At 39.8% G+C, this 18,476-nt stretch overlaps 1 protein-coding gene across 2 annotated transcripts in view; it reads right to left on the bottom strand.

Moving 5' to 3' along the window:
* The window catches only part of LOC126281632 (golgin subfamily A member 6-like protein 22), a 279,886-nt gene extending 263,740 nt beyond the window's left edge, over window positions 1-16,146 (bottom strand). The window contains exons 1-2 of one of the 2 annotated variants that reach the window (XM_049980760.1): window positions 15,519-15,702; window positions 15,344-15,377 (exon numbers count right to left, since the gene is read on the bottom strand). In XM_049980760.1, coding sequence (XP_049836717.1) covers window positions 15,344-15,377; window positions 15,519-15,533 — 49 coding nt within the window. In that variant the 5' untranslated portion in view covers window positions 15,534-15,702. Of the gene's footprint in view, window positions 1-15,343; window positions 15,378-15,518; window positions 15,703-16,052 lie in introns of those variants that run through there. The other variant, XM_049980769.1, reaches the window with a different exon arrangement.
* Between the last annotated feature and the right edge of the window lie 2,330 nt (window positions 16,147-18,476).

Genomic DNA, 18,476 nt, shown 5'->3' with positions numbered 1-18,476 from the left:
ATTTGTACAGAAACCAGATGGCAGTTATAAGAGTCGAGGGGCATGAAAGGGTAGCAGTGGTTGGGAAGGGAGTGAGACAGGGTTTTAGCCTCTCCCTAATTTTATTCAGTCTGTATATTGAGCAACCAGTAAAGGAAACAAAAGAAAAATTCGGAGTAGGTATTAAAATCCATGGAGAAGAAATAAAAACTTTGAGGTTCGCTGATGACATTGTAATCTGTCAGAGACAGCAAAGGACTTGAAAGAGCAGTTGAACGGAATGGACAGTATCTTGAAAGGAGGACATAAGATGAACATCAACAAAAGCAAAACAATAATAATGGAATGTAGTCGAATTAAGCCGTGTGATGCTGAGGGAATTAGATTAGGAAATGAAGCGCATGAAGTAGTAAATGAGTTTTGCTAATTGGGGAGCAAAATAACTGATGATGTTCAATGTAGAGTAGATATAAAATGTAGACTTGCAATGGAAAGGAAAGCGTTTCTGAAGAAGAGAAATTTGTTAACATCGAGTATAGATTTAGGTGAGAGGATGTCGTTTCTGAAAGTATTTGTATGGAGTGTAGCCATGTGGAAGTGAAACATGGACGATAAATAGTTTGGACAGCAAAAGAATAGAAGCTTTCGAAATGTGGTGCTACACAAGAATGCTGAAGATTAGATGGGTAAATCACATAACTAATGAGGAGGTATTGAATAGAATTGGGGAGAAGAAGAGTTTGTGGCACAACTTGACCAGAAGAAGGGACCAGTTGGTAGGACATGTTTTGAGGCATCAAGGGATCACCAATTTAGCATTGGAGGGCAGCGTGGAGGGTAAAAATCGTAGAGGGAGACCAAGAGATGAATACACTAAACAGATTTAGAAGGATGTAGGTTGCAGTAGGTACTGGGAGATGAAGAAACTTGCACAGGATAGGGTAGCATGGAGAGCTGCATGAAACCAGTCTCAGGACTGAAGACCACAACAACAGCAACAACAACAACAACACAAGCTTAAATTTGACAAGGAAGAGAGAGGAAATCTGGAATCATCTTATTTAAGAAGCCCTCTTGGCATTCACCCAAAGATGCTTCAAAAAATGACAGAGATGCTACCTTAGGGATAATGTCTTTACTGAACAGTCAATCACTGTGTTAGATATGTGCAGTATGATTGGTTATTCAGTCAAGAAGATCATTTCTGTGTTGTCAACTCTCTCTAGTTCAAACCTGAGATGCACACTTCTTCAACAACAGAATGAGTTGTTATCAGGCACGCTTATAGTCTGATGACAGTAGGCTGGTGCAGAAAATACTTAGTAACTGCAACAACTGTTGGCTGGTCAGGCATTCCACACCTGGTCTCAGCACTGCACTTGGCTCACTATCATCATTGTCTAGCATACTTGGTCTATCTCACTGTTTGTCCTTTGCTCTTCCATTATCATTATGTGGTCTATGTATCTATTGCTCCTTAAGCAGATCAAAAGCAGGACCCCAGGCTTTACTGAGGTAGTGCCTGAGTCACAGTTAATAACATTTTCTGTGATTTATTTTCAGTGGAGTTTGTCATTCCAGGAAGTTAAAGGTCTGTTTCATTACCTTCATTTGGTTAAAATTCAGGGAATATTCCATTTTCGAGCGATGTTCTGTAATTAATGACTTGCCTGCCTGTCTTAAGTGTGTGTATACCACTGCTCAAGGCAGCGTTCTTCCATGATTCTGACAGGTTACCTACAGACAACAAACTGTATTGGCGAGTGGGCTCATACACTCTCAACTTGCGGAATCCTTAACATTTTTTACACAGCCCATTATAGATTTAATTTCGACAGGCAGCCAGAATATGCTTCAAACCTTTATTTCTATAATACCACTGATTCTATATTAAAAACAAAGATTCCAAGACTTACCAAGCGGGAAAGCGCCGGCAGACAGGCACAATGAACAAAACACACAAACACACACACAGAATTACTAGCTTTCGCAACCGATGGTTGCTTCTTCAGGAAGGAGAGGGAAAGACGAAAGGATGTGGGTTTTAAGGGAGAGGGTAAGGAGTCATTCCAATCCCGGGAGCTGAAAGATTTCCCTTAGGGGGAAAAAAGGACAGGTGTACACTCGCACACACACACATATCCATCCGCACATACACAGACACAAGCAGACAACATGTAACAACAAGCATTAATAAATAATTTTATAATTTAATTTTATACCTGTGTCATGTTCATGTTGGCGAAGTTAAATTGCTTGTCCCACTGTGCTAATGAGACAAGAGAACAGCTGCTGCCATCAGCTTTAGGGCGAAGTTGAGCTCCTTCTGGAGGACTGATTGGGCATCATGGTGTAATTTCCTTATTGGTTATGTTGATGAATGACCAACTTGGTTCTCTACATTGCATGGTAAAAAAAAAAAAACAGTAGCTACAATAAGTTGAGCTTTGTTGAGCTGTGGCCTTCTTTATTGGATTTAACTTTGGAACCTATGACACTATCCACTCATTCACAAGTCTTGGGACTGGATTCATTGATCACAATATACTGAGGGCACAACAGTTTCCTGGAATTCTTGTCAAGTTCATACCAAATATAAAATATTCTCTCGTTTAACAATGCTTTAGTCACTCTAAGCTTGACCAAACTGTTGCTGCATTATTCTTGGGGGTATGTTAATTTCACAAAGGTTGGCATAACTTGCTCGGCATGGTGCCTCAGGTAAAAGGAGGGAGCACTACACAATCAACTAAAGCACCTTCTGATATTTCTTCATGCTGCGGTTGATCTATTCCCATCCAGGCAGTTGATGTCATTTTTCAATTTTCCCCGGCATATTAGCCGAGTCAACAAAAAACTGAATAGTTATGTTAACACTAAAATGCATATACAGGGCCTCTGAGTTCCTTGTATGTCTTCATTTTTTTTTTAAATCTGTAATTTTTTGTTTAATTTCAAACTGCTTTCCAGTACTCTTTCACTAACACTGTGACATTCCTCCTGTCAAATCTGAACGAGATACCTTTTTAAATTTTTTGTATAATTAAATATGTTTACCCATACACCATGAATGCATAAGCAGGGCTTCAGAAGCCCTCGCACATTTATAAATGTTCTTTTGGCTATTTGTTTGGGAGCAGTTATTAATTCAACAATAACTGTAGTGGTATTTCCAGCAATAGGAGTACCAACAGCAGCAGTAGCTGTAGTAGTAATAGTATAACTAAAAAATAATACACACTACTTTATTGGCGATGTTGGTGTATTATTGATCCTTTTGCTATCAAATGTTTTATTATTGCATAGTATTGTTATCCTGGGCTGCTCTTGTCAGCCTCATTGTTACTGTAGTTTGTTTGTTGCTGCAATGCCCATATTGTAACGAGTAGGACTTGTTTAGTGCTGCACAAGCTGCTGTTTGAGAGACACGCCTTTTGCTATATCTTCGACACAGAAAGCCAGAGAGTCAGTACATGCAAATGCAGCTGATTTTGGAGGTTATTGTGGCTCAGTGGTTTGAATAAGATAATTCTTGCGAGGAAGGAAATACTTTTGAAGATGCAAGTAGTGACGAATCAGCCAATGAATCTGCAGATGTGAATATTGAGGCAGATGACAGTCCTTCCGATAATATTACTTCACCAGAATCTGAAAATGAAGAACTACCACAAAAAGGTATAGAAGACCACACATACATTAGTCCGAATGGAACGATTTGGAAATTAGATCCTCTTGAAACTTTTCTTACACCTGTCCATAATATCGTAAGGAAGGCACCTGGTCCAGCCCGAGGTTTGAAAACCTAAGGATGCCTGGGACTATTTCACCTCCAACGAAATACTAGAGGAAATCATCAGCTGCACAAATATTGAAGGCAGAAGAGTGGCTGCTTTACGTGGTAAAACGTGGTCTTTTACTGCTTTCTGGTGTTGAGAAGAGTTGGGATGTCCCTATTGGGGAATTATTCTTGGATGAAAAGGCAAATCCTACATATCAGGCCACCATGTCAGTAAACAGATTCAAGGACATAAGGAGAATGATTATATTTGATGACAGGTGTACCCGTGAAGCTCGATCTGCAGATGACAAACTTGCAGCTGTTCGCTATGTATGGGAACTATTCCTTGACAAGTGTAGAAATAGAATGATTCCAATGATTCGCTCACAGTTGACAAACAGCTAGTCCCATTCTGTGGAAGATGCAGCTTCACCCAGTATATGCCCTCTAAACCAGCCAAGTATGGCATAAAAATATTTTGATTATGTGATGCTATCTCTGCATATGCTTTACACAGAGTTGTTTACACGGGAAGGAAGCCCCATGAACCTATTCAGAAAAATCTTGGCTAGAATGTGGTGAAAGATCTTGCTAAAAGCATTGAAGGATCATCAAAAAATATTACTGTTGACAACTTCTTTACTAGTGTGCAGCTGGCAGAAGAGATGCTTCAGAAGCAAATTACAGTGGTGGGAACAATCAAACAAAATAAACCAGAAATTCCTAATAATATGAAACCATCTGCCTCACGAGCGATTCATTCCTCTTTGTTTGCATTTAGACGTTACATTAAATGGTGAATTATGTTCCCAAAAAGAAAAAGTCTGTAGCTCTTATATGCACAATGCATCAGAAACATTGATGAAACTCATACAAAAAAGAAACCAGATATAATAAAGTTCTATAACTCTATGAAGGATGGAGTAGATCAAATGGACCAGAAAATTCAATATTACATTTGCAAGAGACAAACAAGAAGAAGGCCATTTGCATTATGGATCAATATGATGGAGGTCACAGCAATGAACAGTGAAATTTTATTTTCCGCCCAACATCTGACATACCGTAGTGGAAGAAGTGATAAAAGGCGTTTGTTCCCTAGAGATTTAGCAGAGGAAATGGTAAGACCAATAATGGACCTTCGTATTCAGATCCCTAATGTTACAAAGAAAATTGTTGATGCCATGCAAAGATGCGGTGTTCTTTCAGAGAAAAGAAGAAGATGCAATTATTGTCCATATAATAAACACAGGAAAAGTGCTATGACATGCATTAAGTGTAAAACCAACATTTGTAAGGAACATAGTGGCGTTCTTTGTGCTTATTGTTTGTCACATGTTGAAGAGTAAGAAATATGCAATTTTATGTGAACAATGAATAATAACTTTTTGTCAAAATATTGCCTATATACATAATATTGTGAATAATGAGTATGTTTTAATTGAAGAAATTGGTTGTAATAAATGTTATAAAATGTATACTGCAACTTATAAGCGAATTAATAAAATTATTTGTATATGTTGTATGTAAATGGATGTAACTAATAAAAATTCACTCTTAGAGTTTTTTTTTCCAGTAAAATGTTAATCAGGCCCACCAGATCCTGTTACTGTATCTTAGAAATCTTTCAATATGACAATAAATTTGACAGAAATAAATTTAACTCCAAAGAATCATTATATGAAAAGAGGGAAATTTTAAATTAGGGCAGGGCCTTGGAGGCACTGCATATGCATTCATGTGTGTTTTCGGCACCATGGATCCTAGGGTTAAAAATCTGTGATTCTTCTGTCTTCTGCACCACAGAAACTATTAGTCCCAGAGAAAACTCGAAAATTCTCAGTTAATTATGTGGAGGAGTTATTTTCAGTTTATTAAGTGAGAACTTATTTGCAGGTGTTTTAGAGGTATAAAATTAATGCTTGTTGGTACATGAAATGGGTCAAGAACAAATATTAAACATGTGTGCCACATCTAAGTGCATTAGAACTGTATTAAGATATAAATTGTATTTTATGTGTGTGACAGTCTGGAAAGGGGTTGGCAGATGGGGTGGAGGTAAGACATGTGAGGGAAGGCAGCTCGTCAGATTGTAGTCATGCATTTCCTCCTTCATAGGTCTGGAACTGAAGAGAGTGAGCAGGACTGTCTCCAATCCCACTATGTTACAAAAAGCTAACATACGGTATTTCACGAAGCTTTAGAGACCCTTCCACCGTTTGCTTTATGAATCGCTGGCGATGAGTGCACAAACACTCTGGGGGGATAGAGGGTGGGGGTGGAGGGACAACTATCTTCTACATAGGTTATGGATAAGTGTTACTAGCAATACTAACACAAGGAAATGACATGAAAAAATTCTACATAAATCTCTGCACGCCATTTTGCACGGCTAGAAGTGAAATTGATTCTTGATCATCCTGTATGGCAGTTGTGGCATTCTTCTGGGAAAGGTGGCTTCCCCAACCACAAGTGCTGCTCACTTTTCAGTTACATATAGGCTATACCTCTCCTGCAGTTCCTGTCCAATTGTCTTACGTAAAAGACAAAATAACTTTGCTGAGCTTGTCTTTATGTGGTGAAATTATTTTCAGTTTATTAAGTGAGAACTTATTTGCAGTTGTTAACAAGCTACTATGTAAAATATATTCCTATAAACATGGCAGACAATGGCTTAATTTGTAAGTGTTGTGTTGCCAATGACCTATGCAGTGTTGATGGGAAGGGGATTGAACTAGGAAATGTGCCATTTTGCAGCTATGTGTCATTGAGCGCATACTGTAGAGCTGTGTAACCATTTTATAGTTACTTGGTGATGAATTAACGAGTGACCAGAAAGTTACTGTGTTACTAGTAGACTGCATAAATCTCTTCCATTCTCGAACAGCTGGCTCTTTTAGAGTGGGCTGTGGAGAGTAGAGCCACTCACCACTCAATTCATGGGCCGTCACGTTCAAACTAGAACAGTAATGTGCTGATGCAATGCCTGACTTATGTTGAAATATCTGAATTTCCATTAACACATTGGTGGCCTACTTCTGTTACAGAGGGAACCCATTGGGCCTCTTCAGATGTTTGGGGAGCTGATACTCGTGGTGTGAAAACTAATCCAGACCCTGATAGAGGAGAAAATGAAACAACAGCATCAAGTACATATTGCCAGTATGTCACATTTGGGACAAGTTCTTGCGTAGCTGACAGGTGAGAGCTATAGGCTGTACAGCTTTTTTTACATAATAGCTAACACAACAACTACAAGTAAGTAGTAGTCACTAAATAAAGCAAAAATAACTCCACTACATAAACACGAGATCAATGAACTTATTTTGTATACCAAAATGCGAGATCTGGATAGGAAATACTGGGGAGGTATAGTCTGTCTGTATACTGAAAATTGAGCAGTGTCCTTGGCTGGGGTAAGTTGCCTTTTCTAGAAGAAAACTAAAGCTGCTGTACAGAATGACTAAGAATCAACTGCCCTCCAGAAGTGCAGAACAGTGTGCGGAGATTTATGCAGATTTTGTTCTTTTCCATTTTTGCATTAGTATTAATAGTAACTCATATCTGTACTCCGCACAGTGTCAATGCATTTTGAGAAAAATAAATGCACCCCCCTCCCCCCAGGAATGTCTGCAAATTGCATCACCACTGATTCATAAGGTAAGCTGTAGTAGGGTCCATATAAACACCCTGTAGTTACTTTTTGTGAGGCAGTGGGCTAGAAAAGATAGGAAACCATCTGCTCGCTATTCAGTTTGCCAACTTATGAAAGAAGGAAATGCGTGACAATCTAGTTACTTGCTTTTCCCTCACACTTCCAACTTCTGCCTTCCTCCCTCCCCACTGGGTTGGGGATTTTCTCTGTCCAGGGGCTGGGTGTTTGTGTTAACCACATCATTTCATCATCACCATTATTTTCATTCCTGACAGTGGCTTGATTGGGCTGTGTGAAAAAATTGGACTGTGTATAACTTGGGACTTTGCATGGACGCTGATGACCGTATAATTGAGCGCCCCACAAACCAAATATCATGATCATCATCGTCCTCCCTCCCCTCTGTCCTTTCCACTCTGTTGCACCACCAGAACACAATTTATCCTTTAAATATCGATCTACTGCACTTTGATATAGTACAAACAATTAATATTTGTTCTTAACCCACTTTTTTAACAATAAACATTAATTTTATACCATTAAAACACTATTTTCAATAATCTGTAGGTTTCCATCCACTCCAACGTGCAACCTATTAGTGTTAGGAAAAAATTAATAGCACCTTTTATATGGAAATATTGTGGATGCTGGACATAAAAACAGTGAGCCAGTTGTTACTCTGGGGTATGGGTCAGAGCATGGGCTGACTAATGTGTGCCTGAGGGCCCCCCCTCCCCCAGTGACAATCCATTCTGTTGTTCACATATTTTGTACATCTGAAAACAAACCAGCTGTTCCTCATAATACATCCCATGAATCATCGTAACTAATGATAGTCAGAGAGGGAACTGAATGCCTGCGTTTCTAAACATGGAACCAATATACACTCCTCGAAATTGAAATAAGAACACCGTGAATTCATTGTCCCAGGAAGGGGAAACTTTATTGACACATTCCTGGGGTCAGATACATCACATGATCACACTGACAGAACCACAGGCACATAGACACAGGCAACAGAGCATGCACAATGTCGGCACTAGTACAGTGTATATCCACCTTTCGAAGCAATGCAGGCTGCTATTCTCCCATGGAGACGATCGTAGAGATGCTGGATGTAGTCCTGTGGAACGGCTTGCCATGCCATTTCCACCTAGTGCCTCAGTTGGACCAGCGTTCGTGCTGGACGTGCAGACCGCGTGAGACGACGCTTCATCCAGTCCCAAACATGCTCAATGGGGGACAGATCCGGAGATCTTGCTGGCCAGGGTAGTTGACTTACACTTCTAGAGCACATTGGGTGGCACGGGATACATGCGGACGTGCATTGTCCTGTTGGAACAGCAAGTTCCCTTGCCCGTCTAGGAATGGTAGAACGATGGGTTCGATGACGATTTGGATGTACCGTGCACTATTCAGTGTCCCCTCGACGATCACCAGAGGTGTACGGCCAGTGTAGGAGATCGCTCCCCACACCATGATGCCGGGTGTTGGCCCTGTGTGCCTTGGTCGTATGCAGTCCTGATTGTGGCGCTCACCTGCACGGCGCCAAACACGCATACAACCATCATTGGCACCAAGGCAGAAGCGACTCTCATTGCTGAAGACGACACGTCTCCATTCGTCCCTCCATTCACGCCTGTCGCGACACCACTGGAGGCAGGCTGCACGATGTTGGGGCGTGAGCGGAAGATGGCCTAACGGTGTGCGGGACCGTAGCCCAGCTTCATGGAGATGGTTGCGAATGGTCCTCGCCGATACCCCAGGAGCAACAGTGTCCCTAATTTGCTGGGAAGTGGCGGTGCGGTCCCCTACGGCACTGCGTAGGATCCTACGGTCTTGGCGTGCATCCGTGCGTCGCTGCGGTCCGGTCCCAGGTCGACGGGAACGTGCACCTTCCGCCGACCACTGGCGACAACATCGATGTACTGTGGAGACCTCACACCCCACGTGTTGAGCAATTCGGCGGTACGTCCACCCGGCCTCCCGCATGCCCACTATACGCCCTCGCTCAAAGTCTGTCAACTGCACATACGGTTCACGTCCACGCTGTCGCGGCATGCTACCAGTGTTAAAGACTGCGATGGAGCTCTGTATGCCACGGCAACTGGCTGACACTGACGGCGGCGGTGCATAAATGCTGCGCAGCTAGTGCCATTCGACGGCCAACACCGCGGTTCCTGGTGTGTCCGCTGTGCTGTGCGTGTGATCATTGCTTGTACGGCCCTCTCGCAGTGTCCGGAGCAAGTATGGTGGGTCTGACACACCGGTGTCAATGTGTTCTTTTTTCCATTTCCAGGAGTGTATTAACCACTGTGCCACGTTACTTGGTGAATTTTTTCTAGCACATCAATTACTGAAAGGCCGAACTTGAGAACCATGTACGTCATTAAACCCAAGCAAAATATAGTCACCCTCTGGATCTAATTAAGTTAACTTTTTCAGACAGTATGCCATGTTTTACTCTTCCCCTTCAGTAGGAGATTCAAATTACTGGTAAGACTTTCATCTCATGGTCTACTTTACATGTTATATTTACAAGACGTTCGAAGAAATGATTTCTGCGTGTATTTACAATCTTGCATCAGAATTCATGCAGCACATATTCATGATCTTGTATGTTAGTCCATGCAATTCCCAGGCAAGACCTAGGCATCACCCAACAAAGACTCCCACTCACAGAATTACTAATTCACTTAGCATGTACAATAAGTTAAAACCTCCTCTCAGAAAAATAAGTGCCAGAAAAATTGGTACCTCAGACTCTTTGGTGCCAGTATACAAGATTGACAGCAATCTGAAGGCTTTACGGCTAACGATGGGTGGGTGTGGCATCTAGCAGCATGAATTTATGTAAGCACCCATGAGTTAGTCTTATTACTATGGTGCATCAATAATGACCATTCATGCTTAGCTGTTGCTTTCTAGCTATCATTATTAACATTTCTTCCATGTACCTCTCATGAAGTTGGTCTTGTTTACAAATTACAAATTTGTGACAGAAACAGAGGGTAAAGTGACAACAATGTCTTATCTTATTGTTCTGTTAGCAAGATGTTTGCATTCTGTGTCAGTGTTATAAATCCCAATTTTATGAAATTTTGATAATAACAACTGTGACTCCAACAGCAGCATCATCAGCATCAACAATTTGCCACTCAGAAGGAACAGCACCAGCAACTGTCACTGCAACAAGAACAGCAGGTCTTTGCCATTCAAAAAGAAGGAATAGCATCAGCAACAACTGTCACTGCAACAAGAACAGCAGGTCACTCTCCCACAGGTCATGTCTAGAGCAACGACACCATCTATCAATGGTGACAGCTGTGCCCTTACCATCATTCGCTGCCTCTAACAAGTCCTTCATGCTTATAACATTTCTGGTTAGGAGTAACATGATTTACTCTTGTCTTCAAGCAGTCATTAATACCAAGTGGTTGAAAAGTTACGACCACTCTCGTATCCTAGTGATTTGTCTTTCAGTGACATCTGCAGCCAGTAAACTGGTATGGTCAGCAGACACACCTTGCTGCAGGTACACTAAAGTTTTATTAGTGTCATAAACAACATGGTCAGTCTTAGGAAGCTTGGGCTGCCAACTTGCAGGGCCTCACACGCAAGTGCAATTTCACATGTCACACTTGTAACATTTTGCACGCAGAATCACTGATCTGGGATCTGATGAGTGCCTTGCCCTTGACAGTGTGGTCACACATAAAGCTTTGGGCAAGTATGATCCTGGTCTTGACAAAATGGTTTCAATGAAGTGGTGAAGGGCTGTGTGAATGAAATCACTAAACCCTTCCTATCTGATTGATTGTAGTATTGGAGAAAATATACGCTAAAGTTGCTCCAAAGTAAGTGTCACTAAACCAGTGCATAATAAAGGAAGTAATGAAGCAATTTCAAATTATAGACCAATTCACTGATACCTACCTTCTTTAAACATATGAAACACTTGTAGAATCAAGTGTATAGATACAGTAAAAATCTAAGTGGAGCTACTTTGGAAATAGTGTTCCAAATTTACATATAAAATTGACGAAACAATGGAAAATTCAGAATGTAGTGTGATAATATTATGAAAAGAAAAGTTGCTACACATCATATAGCAGAGATGCTAAGTCGCAGATAGGCACAACAAAAAGACTGTCACAAATAAACCTTTCGGCCAGTAAGGCACTTCATCAAAAAAAAAATCACACACACACACACACACACACACACACACACACACACACACAGGCAAATGCAACTCACACAGTTGCCTGAGACTGCAGTAATGTGTGTGAGCTGCATTTACCTGTGTGTGTGTGTGTGTGTGTGTGTGTGTGTGTGTGTGTCCTCTATTTTTGACGAAGGCCTTACTGGCCGAAAGCTTTATTTGTGACGAGTCTTTTTACTGTCCTATCTGTAACTCTGCATCTCTGCTATATGGTGAGTAGCAACTTTTCTTTTCATAATGTTGTTATATAAAATTGATAATAATACAGCAGCAAAAATGATAATAATATCTCAATTCTTGAGCCCTTCCTTTTCCTAACATACATATATTAATAACAATTTGTGTCCCTTTAACTCACACACCTTAATCTTATACTTTGGCACATTCTGTGAAAACTGGAATATTTGGCAACTAGTGCGCTATTACACCATATCAATGTTGCATGCAATGAAGTTAGATGAGGAGGCCACAACAACACAAAAAACTACTAATGTATTTGTGTACTGATGTTATATGTTTTTGTATTGCAATTTTTTGCCTGATGAATACGTCCTTCCTGGAGACATGTGCAATATTAAAAGTAAATTAAGCAAGTTAACAAGGGAAAATGACTGAGACCAATATCAAAAAACCTGTTTATACATGAAGAGGAAAAGGGTGGATGTGTGACAGGAATGTGATACAGCAAGAATAAGTTGACAGAGCTCTGAAATTTGAAACAAAGTACCTGAATTAAATAGCATTCCTTCAGAAATATTAATGTCATTAAGAAAATGTACCATGACAAAACTTTTCTACAACGTATGCAAGACACACAAGAGAGATAAAATATCCCCAGACTGATGTGTTGAAAGATGAGAATATTCTAGAGGACCTTAACGAAGGTCATTTTTGGTTCTGGATAAATGTATGTACACACTATAAAATACTAACACTAAAACTTAACTTAGAGGCTAATTGTAAGAGAGACAAACTCACATTTAAAGCACTCGCAAAATTACAAAAGCTTTGAACAATGTTGACTGGAATACATACTAAAATTCTGAAGACAGCAGGAACAAACTACGGGGAGCTGAAAGTTATCTATAGCTTGTAGAGAAACTAAACTGCAGTTATGAATCAAAGAACACAAGAGGGCAGCATTGCTGAGAAAGGGGTGAGACAAGGTAGCAGCTTAGCCACCATGTAATTAAATCTGTACACGGAAATTTCAATAAAGGAAACCAAAAATAAATTTGGAAAGGGTATTAAAGTTCCAGAAGAAGAAATAAGACTATGAGATTTCTCAAGGAGAATGTAATTACGTCAGAGACAGCAAATGAGTTGCATGATCAGTTACTTGGGATGGATAGTGCATTGAAAACAGGCTATAAGAACATCTTCAACAAAAGTAAAACAGAGTTAATGGAATATATCAAATTAGACCACACAATGCTAAATGTAGATTAGGGAATGAGACATCAGAGCACATTAGATTATGGAATTAGACATCAGAGCACATTAGATTTGGAATTAGACATCACAAGAAGTGTATGAGTTTTAGCATTTGGGCAACAAAATAACTGATAACGAATTAAGTAGAGATGATATAAAAAGTAGACTCATAATAGCAATAAGAGTACTCCTAGAAAATAGAAATTTGTTAATATCAAATATAGGCCTAAGTTTGAGTTTTGGAAAATCTTTTCTCAACATACACCTACTTGAGTTTAGGCTTATGTGAATAAAACAAGGACAACACACAGAGTAGAGAGGAAGAGAACAGAAGCTGTTAAAATGTGTTACAGAAGATTGCTAGAGTTTAGATGGAGAGACTGAGTAATTAATGAAATGGTACTGCATTGGGGGGAAAATACTTTCATGGCATAACTTGACTAAAAGAGGGGTAAGACAATAGTACACATTCTGAAGCATCAAAGAGTAGCTAATCTTGTAATAGTAGCAAGTGAAAGGAGGTAAAAATTTTAGAGGGAGAACAAGGCTTGACTACAGTATGCAGCTTAAGTGAATTCTGGTTAGAGTAGTTATGCAGAGATGAAAAGACTAGCACAAGAAAGGCTTGCATGGAGAGCAGAATCAAATCAATCTTCAGAATGAAGACCACAATAACAATACAAAGTAAAGTAGTAGTAATTCAGTTAATTTTCAGAGTGAACAGATTAGCACTTGTCACAATTTGCTACTAGTATCTTTACAAAAGGAGCCTGCAGTAGTTGATTCTGCATTTTTATTTTCAACGTGACTTATTCAATGTACAGAACGTGATGTGTGCATGAATGAATTCATTCACTAAAGCCACTTAAAACAGATTACTATATTACAGTATTGCACTGTAAAATATCTCTACAGCAAGAAGAGCTTCCCCTATTAAACACAACAAAATGGTTACAGATGATGGACTGAGATTATACAAATAGGTCTGGCCTGGAGATACAAGAAATAACTGTACTTCTCAAAAACATACAGAATTGACTCAATTAATATTTCTCCTAACTCGTTTATTTAAGTTCAAATAAAATCATGAAAATCAAATGTAAGGATTCAATTAAAAATACATAATCGTTGTTTACTTCCCAAATTGGCAAAGCGAATTGTATTGTTATGTCTTAACGGTCCTGTCCTGAGAATAAAGGCCTTCTATTAGGTCACACAGACGGACCTCTGATAATAATACTTTACTGATTACGGAATGACAGCAGACATACAACAAAATAATGGTCATACCAAGTCCGAATTGACGTACTGCATACATCCACAGTGCGGTTGAAGATAATTTTAAAACAATAGGGGCTACAGTACGCAAACATGAAATTGCGTACTGCCTTGACAATTGGTGCCAGTATCTTAAATTTACCGCATCTGTAGAAAAATTAGTCTAGCACAGTAATTAACGATAGGAGGGTTTGCAAACAACGTTTCCTACACTTTATAACGGCGCTGAATATATTCGTCGGTTGTAAAACTGTAAATCAAATAAGAGCCAACGATTGTAAGGTTACCGAATCTTTCATTTCAATCAAATGCCCCAGACGTATATTACAGGTAAAACTACTACACGTCAACTAAAATTAAATGAAAAATTGCTATTCATCGGATAAGTTAATGTAATCCTTTTCACACCTGGAGTTTCGCCAACCATTTCGACAAAGAAAATTAACACCAAGAGCGCAACTTAATATTGGTATCTGAATTCCTAAGGTGTAGAGACGTGCCGTCGTAGTCTCACATCAAACAATACTGTGTATAATAGCCACTGTTGAGTTCTGTAGGACCTAATCTCCTTTCGTTGATAAGGACTGAGCAACACCTTTCGAAACTAAGTTCCAGTGTTTCTTAAAATAGGTATGATGTTTCATGCTCATTGCGTGTTTTAATCATTAACGTTCATCATCTTTCCGTCTTCATTATATGGCACTTGAGTGTTGGAGAGCGTCTGTAACAATAAGCTATGGCAAGAGGCAGTCAACAGTGTACAGGACCGTGACACTCTTGACAAAATTTTACAACTCCGTACCGATAAATCGAAATACTTTGATTTTACACTTCCAAAATATGATTTTTTGTTTCTTATGGCATCAGCTGTACGGAATAATACAACCGAAGACGAGTAAAACTTTTTGAGACAGTAATTTCTGTACCAAAAGTTTAAAGTATCTTTCATACCTTACCAGTTCGCGGCGAACGACTGTAGAAGCTTGGTACTTACTTCCTCTTTCGTTGAATCTTTTCACTGTCGGCTTCTGAAAAGACATGTTTCCTACATAAATAAGTAGACATGTGTTTACACTTCATGTGATTTTACGTTTAACATCCTACATCGTACGCGTATAATTTTCGACTTTTCATGGCATGGCCGTGCCCAACATAGCAAAGAATATTACATGCTGGCTGAACATGTAGCTTTCTCACTAATTTTCATTTTCGGTGAGCATAGATGACATCAGTCACTGAATCTTTACGTCCTTTGCACGAAAGTAACCCACTGGAATAAACACTTGATCTTATTAACATTTGAATATCATATGTGAAATTGATTCTACACTAATTACCGTCTCAAGAAACAACAGTTGATCAAACTCCCGTAATAATAAGAAAGGATTGTTCGTTATAAGACTCTTTGAATATTTGTTTTGTCTCTATAGCATTATCTTTCATGGTATCGGTACGGTACTAACAAAGCGAAACATATTGCTATTTCACCGTGAATGTTACAGTAAGATGAGACACGGTCTTTTTTCTCACAACGACCAGCGCAGTCATTACTCTGGAATGTTAACAGACAGAAGCACGAGACGCTCACTACTACTATTCAACTGAATTAGGCGTATCTGCTAAAAAATGGGATACCGTTTTGTTTCTGTAGTTTAAAGTACCTTTCGTATCTAAGCGAAAGACAGTAATTATTTGGTGCTTACTTCCTTTCTTTGAACCTATCGCCTTCGGAAAAGACATGTTTTCCACGTTGCGTCGTGGCATAATACGTACCGCTGCAGATATCGGAAGCGTAGGGGAACCACCAGATCCGTGGTAGCCAACAACATTGCCTCGTGACGGATTTTTTGTCATGGCGATCGAGTTCAAGCTTTAATTACAAGTTAACCAACAGGCCTACCATAAAGTAAGTTATACCAATGTTTTTATTGTTTTATTTTGCATTAGCCTATATGGAGCAATTTTGTTTTAAAGTTCTGCTCGGTTTTGGGATTTCTCGCTAGGAAATGTTCACTTTAAAACCACATAGCGTGAAACTTATTTATCCGATGTTTATTCAATTTTAGTAGGTTATAGGCATATATATACATTAGTAGTGGAAATCTCAAGTTGCAGAATTTTTCAATCACCCAAAGAAATTTTCTTAACTATTCTCAGCCCGGATAAACATATCACAGTAAGCGTGGATTTCTTTTGGAGCTCACTTCCGTGGTTGTAGGAAACTGCATCACTGTTAGCGTATAGTGTGATGTGGATTTTATAAAGAGTTAAATTGAAGAGTGATTGGGTGCGTGTAGAATCTTGCGTTTAGAAGCGCGCACGGCTGTAATCACATGAAGATGCCTCTGAGGTCACTAGCGTGTGAACTGGCTGTATTTTAAGTGCTATTTATTCCCTTCAAAGTGAGGGGGAGAAATTAAGTGCCACGCTGTCTTGGAATAACAGTTGTCGTCAGTGAAAAGTGTAGGAGCTGCTTCACTCAATCGAGTGATCGATTCGCTCACCTGAGACTGGCTGTACCGCCCGATTTTCTCCCGTGTTGGCGACACTGTCAGCCTGACTGTTCGCTATACATGCCATTGCGATAACTTGTATTGCAGTAATTTGTTCCTGTGCTTTACTACATGTAATGAATCATGCGCGCAGAATAACAATGTACATCTTTACCAAACACGCGGCATAATGATGAAAGTACGTCACCCATCTCAAGAAAATCACTGTGCGTTTGTCCAGATGGTTCGAAAATCAGACTCGATTATTTTTACTGTGTGCACAGTATGATTTTTACATGAATACAGTAGTCCCCACAATTAGAAAACTCCCACTGAAACTGATAGAAAATGTGGCAGATTTTCCTGTTATTTCTCTCTCTACTCTTCTGAAAGTAGTTAAAACGGAGTCTGTGACAGCTGCTGTATCCCAAGATACCTTCCTTAGAAGAATGAGACAATTTACGAATACAGGACTGCAAGGTCTTCTTAACAGACGAGACCTGGTGCGGATAGGATCACCCAATGCAGTGTCGATGGCAAGAAAACGTAGCTGAGTCTTTAGAAAAAAGCTTTGACTTCTATTATCAATATTGAGGGTACAGTCAGTAAATTTATAGATGGCGTTGAAGGATCAAGACACCTTCTGGAGTTAGAAAACGCATCATAATTTCACACATTGGAAATGAAGAAGGATTTTTCCACGGCGCAGAACCTTCTTTTATTGGGGAGAAAGGTACGTGAGATTACCACTTCGAAATGAGCTCAGCTCATTATGAAGAATGATTCAAGAAAGTCCTCACGGAAAGGGGGGGGGGGGCAATGGTCTAGACGTTGGGCTATGAACCAGACTTTAAAACTCCCTCGTGCCACGCAGTTTTATTGATTTATTTATTTAATTTTCACATTGATGAACTGTCCGCCCGGTCATTGAAATGTTTGTTCTCCTTCTGTAGCATTGGCAGTTGTCGTACCATGCACTGTATATAGAATATGAGTCATATGGTAAGAATACGTTACCGTTGCAAGTAAATGTCATGAAATGAAAACAACAAATAAACGGGTGTGAACTATGCAACATCCAAGGAATTCAAGAGACAAAACTTCCAAAATGGAATGCAACTACAAAAACGTTAAAAACGTACATTTTGATAGAGCACAGAGGAACTGTGTAGTTGTGAAACTGTTAAGTTCATTTATTGTAGCGTGTGTGACAAACTGTTATGTTTTCATCATTTCCTTGGGAGTGATCACATTCACAGAAAAACCTAAATCGGGAAACTGAAGCGCCAAAGAAACTGGTATAGGCATTCACATTCAAATACAGAGATACATAAACATACAGAATACGGCGCTGCGGTCGGTAAAACCTATGTCAGACAGCAAGTGTCTGCTGCTACAATGGCAGATTATCAAGATGTAAGTGAGTTTTAGCGTGGTTTTATAGTCGGCGCACGAGCGCTGGGGCACAGTATCTCCGAGGTAGCGATGAGGTGAGGATTTTCCCGTACGACCATTTCACGAGTGTGCCGTGAATATCAGGGATCCGGTAAAACATCAAATCTCCGACATCGCTGCGGCCGGAAAAAGATCCTGCTAGAACGGGACGAACGACCTCTGAAGAGAATCGTTCAACTT

The sequence above is a fragment of the Schistocerca gregaria genome, chromosome 1 (genome assembly GCF_023897955.1).
Source record: "Schistocerca gregaria isolate iqSchGreg1 chromosome 1, iqSchGreg1.2, whole genome shotgun sequence".
In the NCBI taxonomy this organism is placed as follows: domain Eukaryota; kingdom Metazoa; phylum Arthropoda; class Insecta; order Orthoptera; family Acrididae; genus Schistocerca; species Schistocerca gregaria.
The sequence above is the reverse complement of the archived record's forward strand: the minus strand, read 5'-3'. Positions and strand labels throughout refer to the sequence as shown.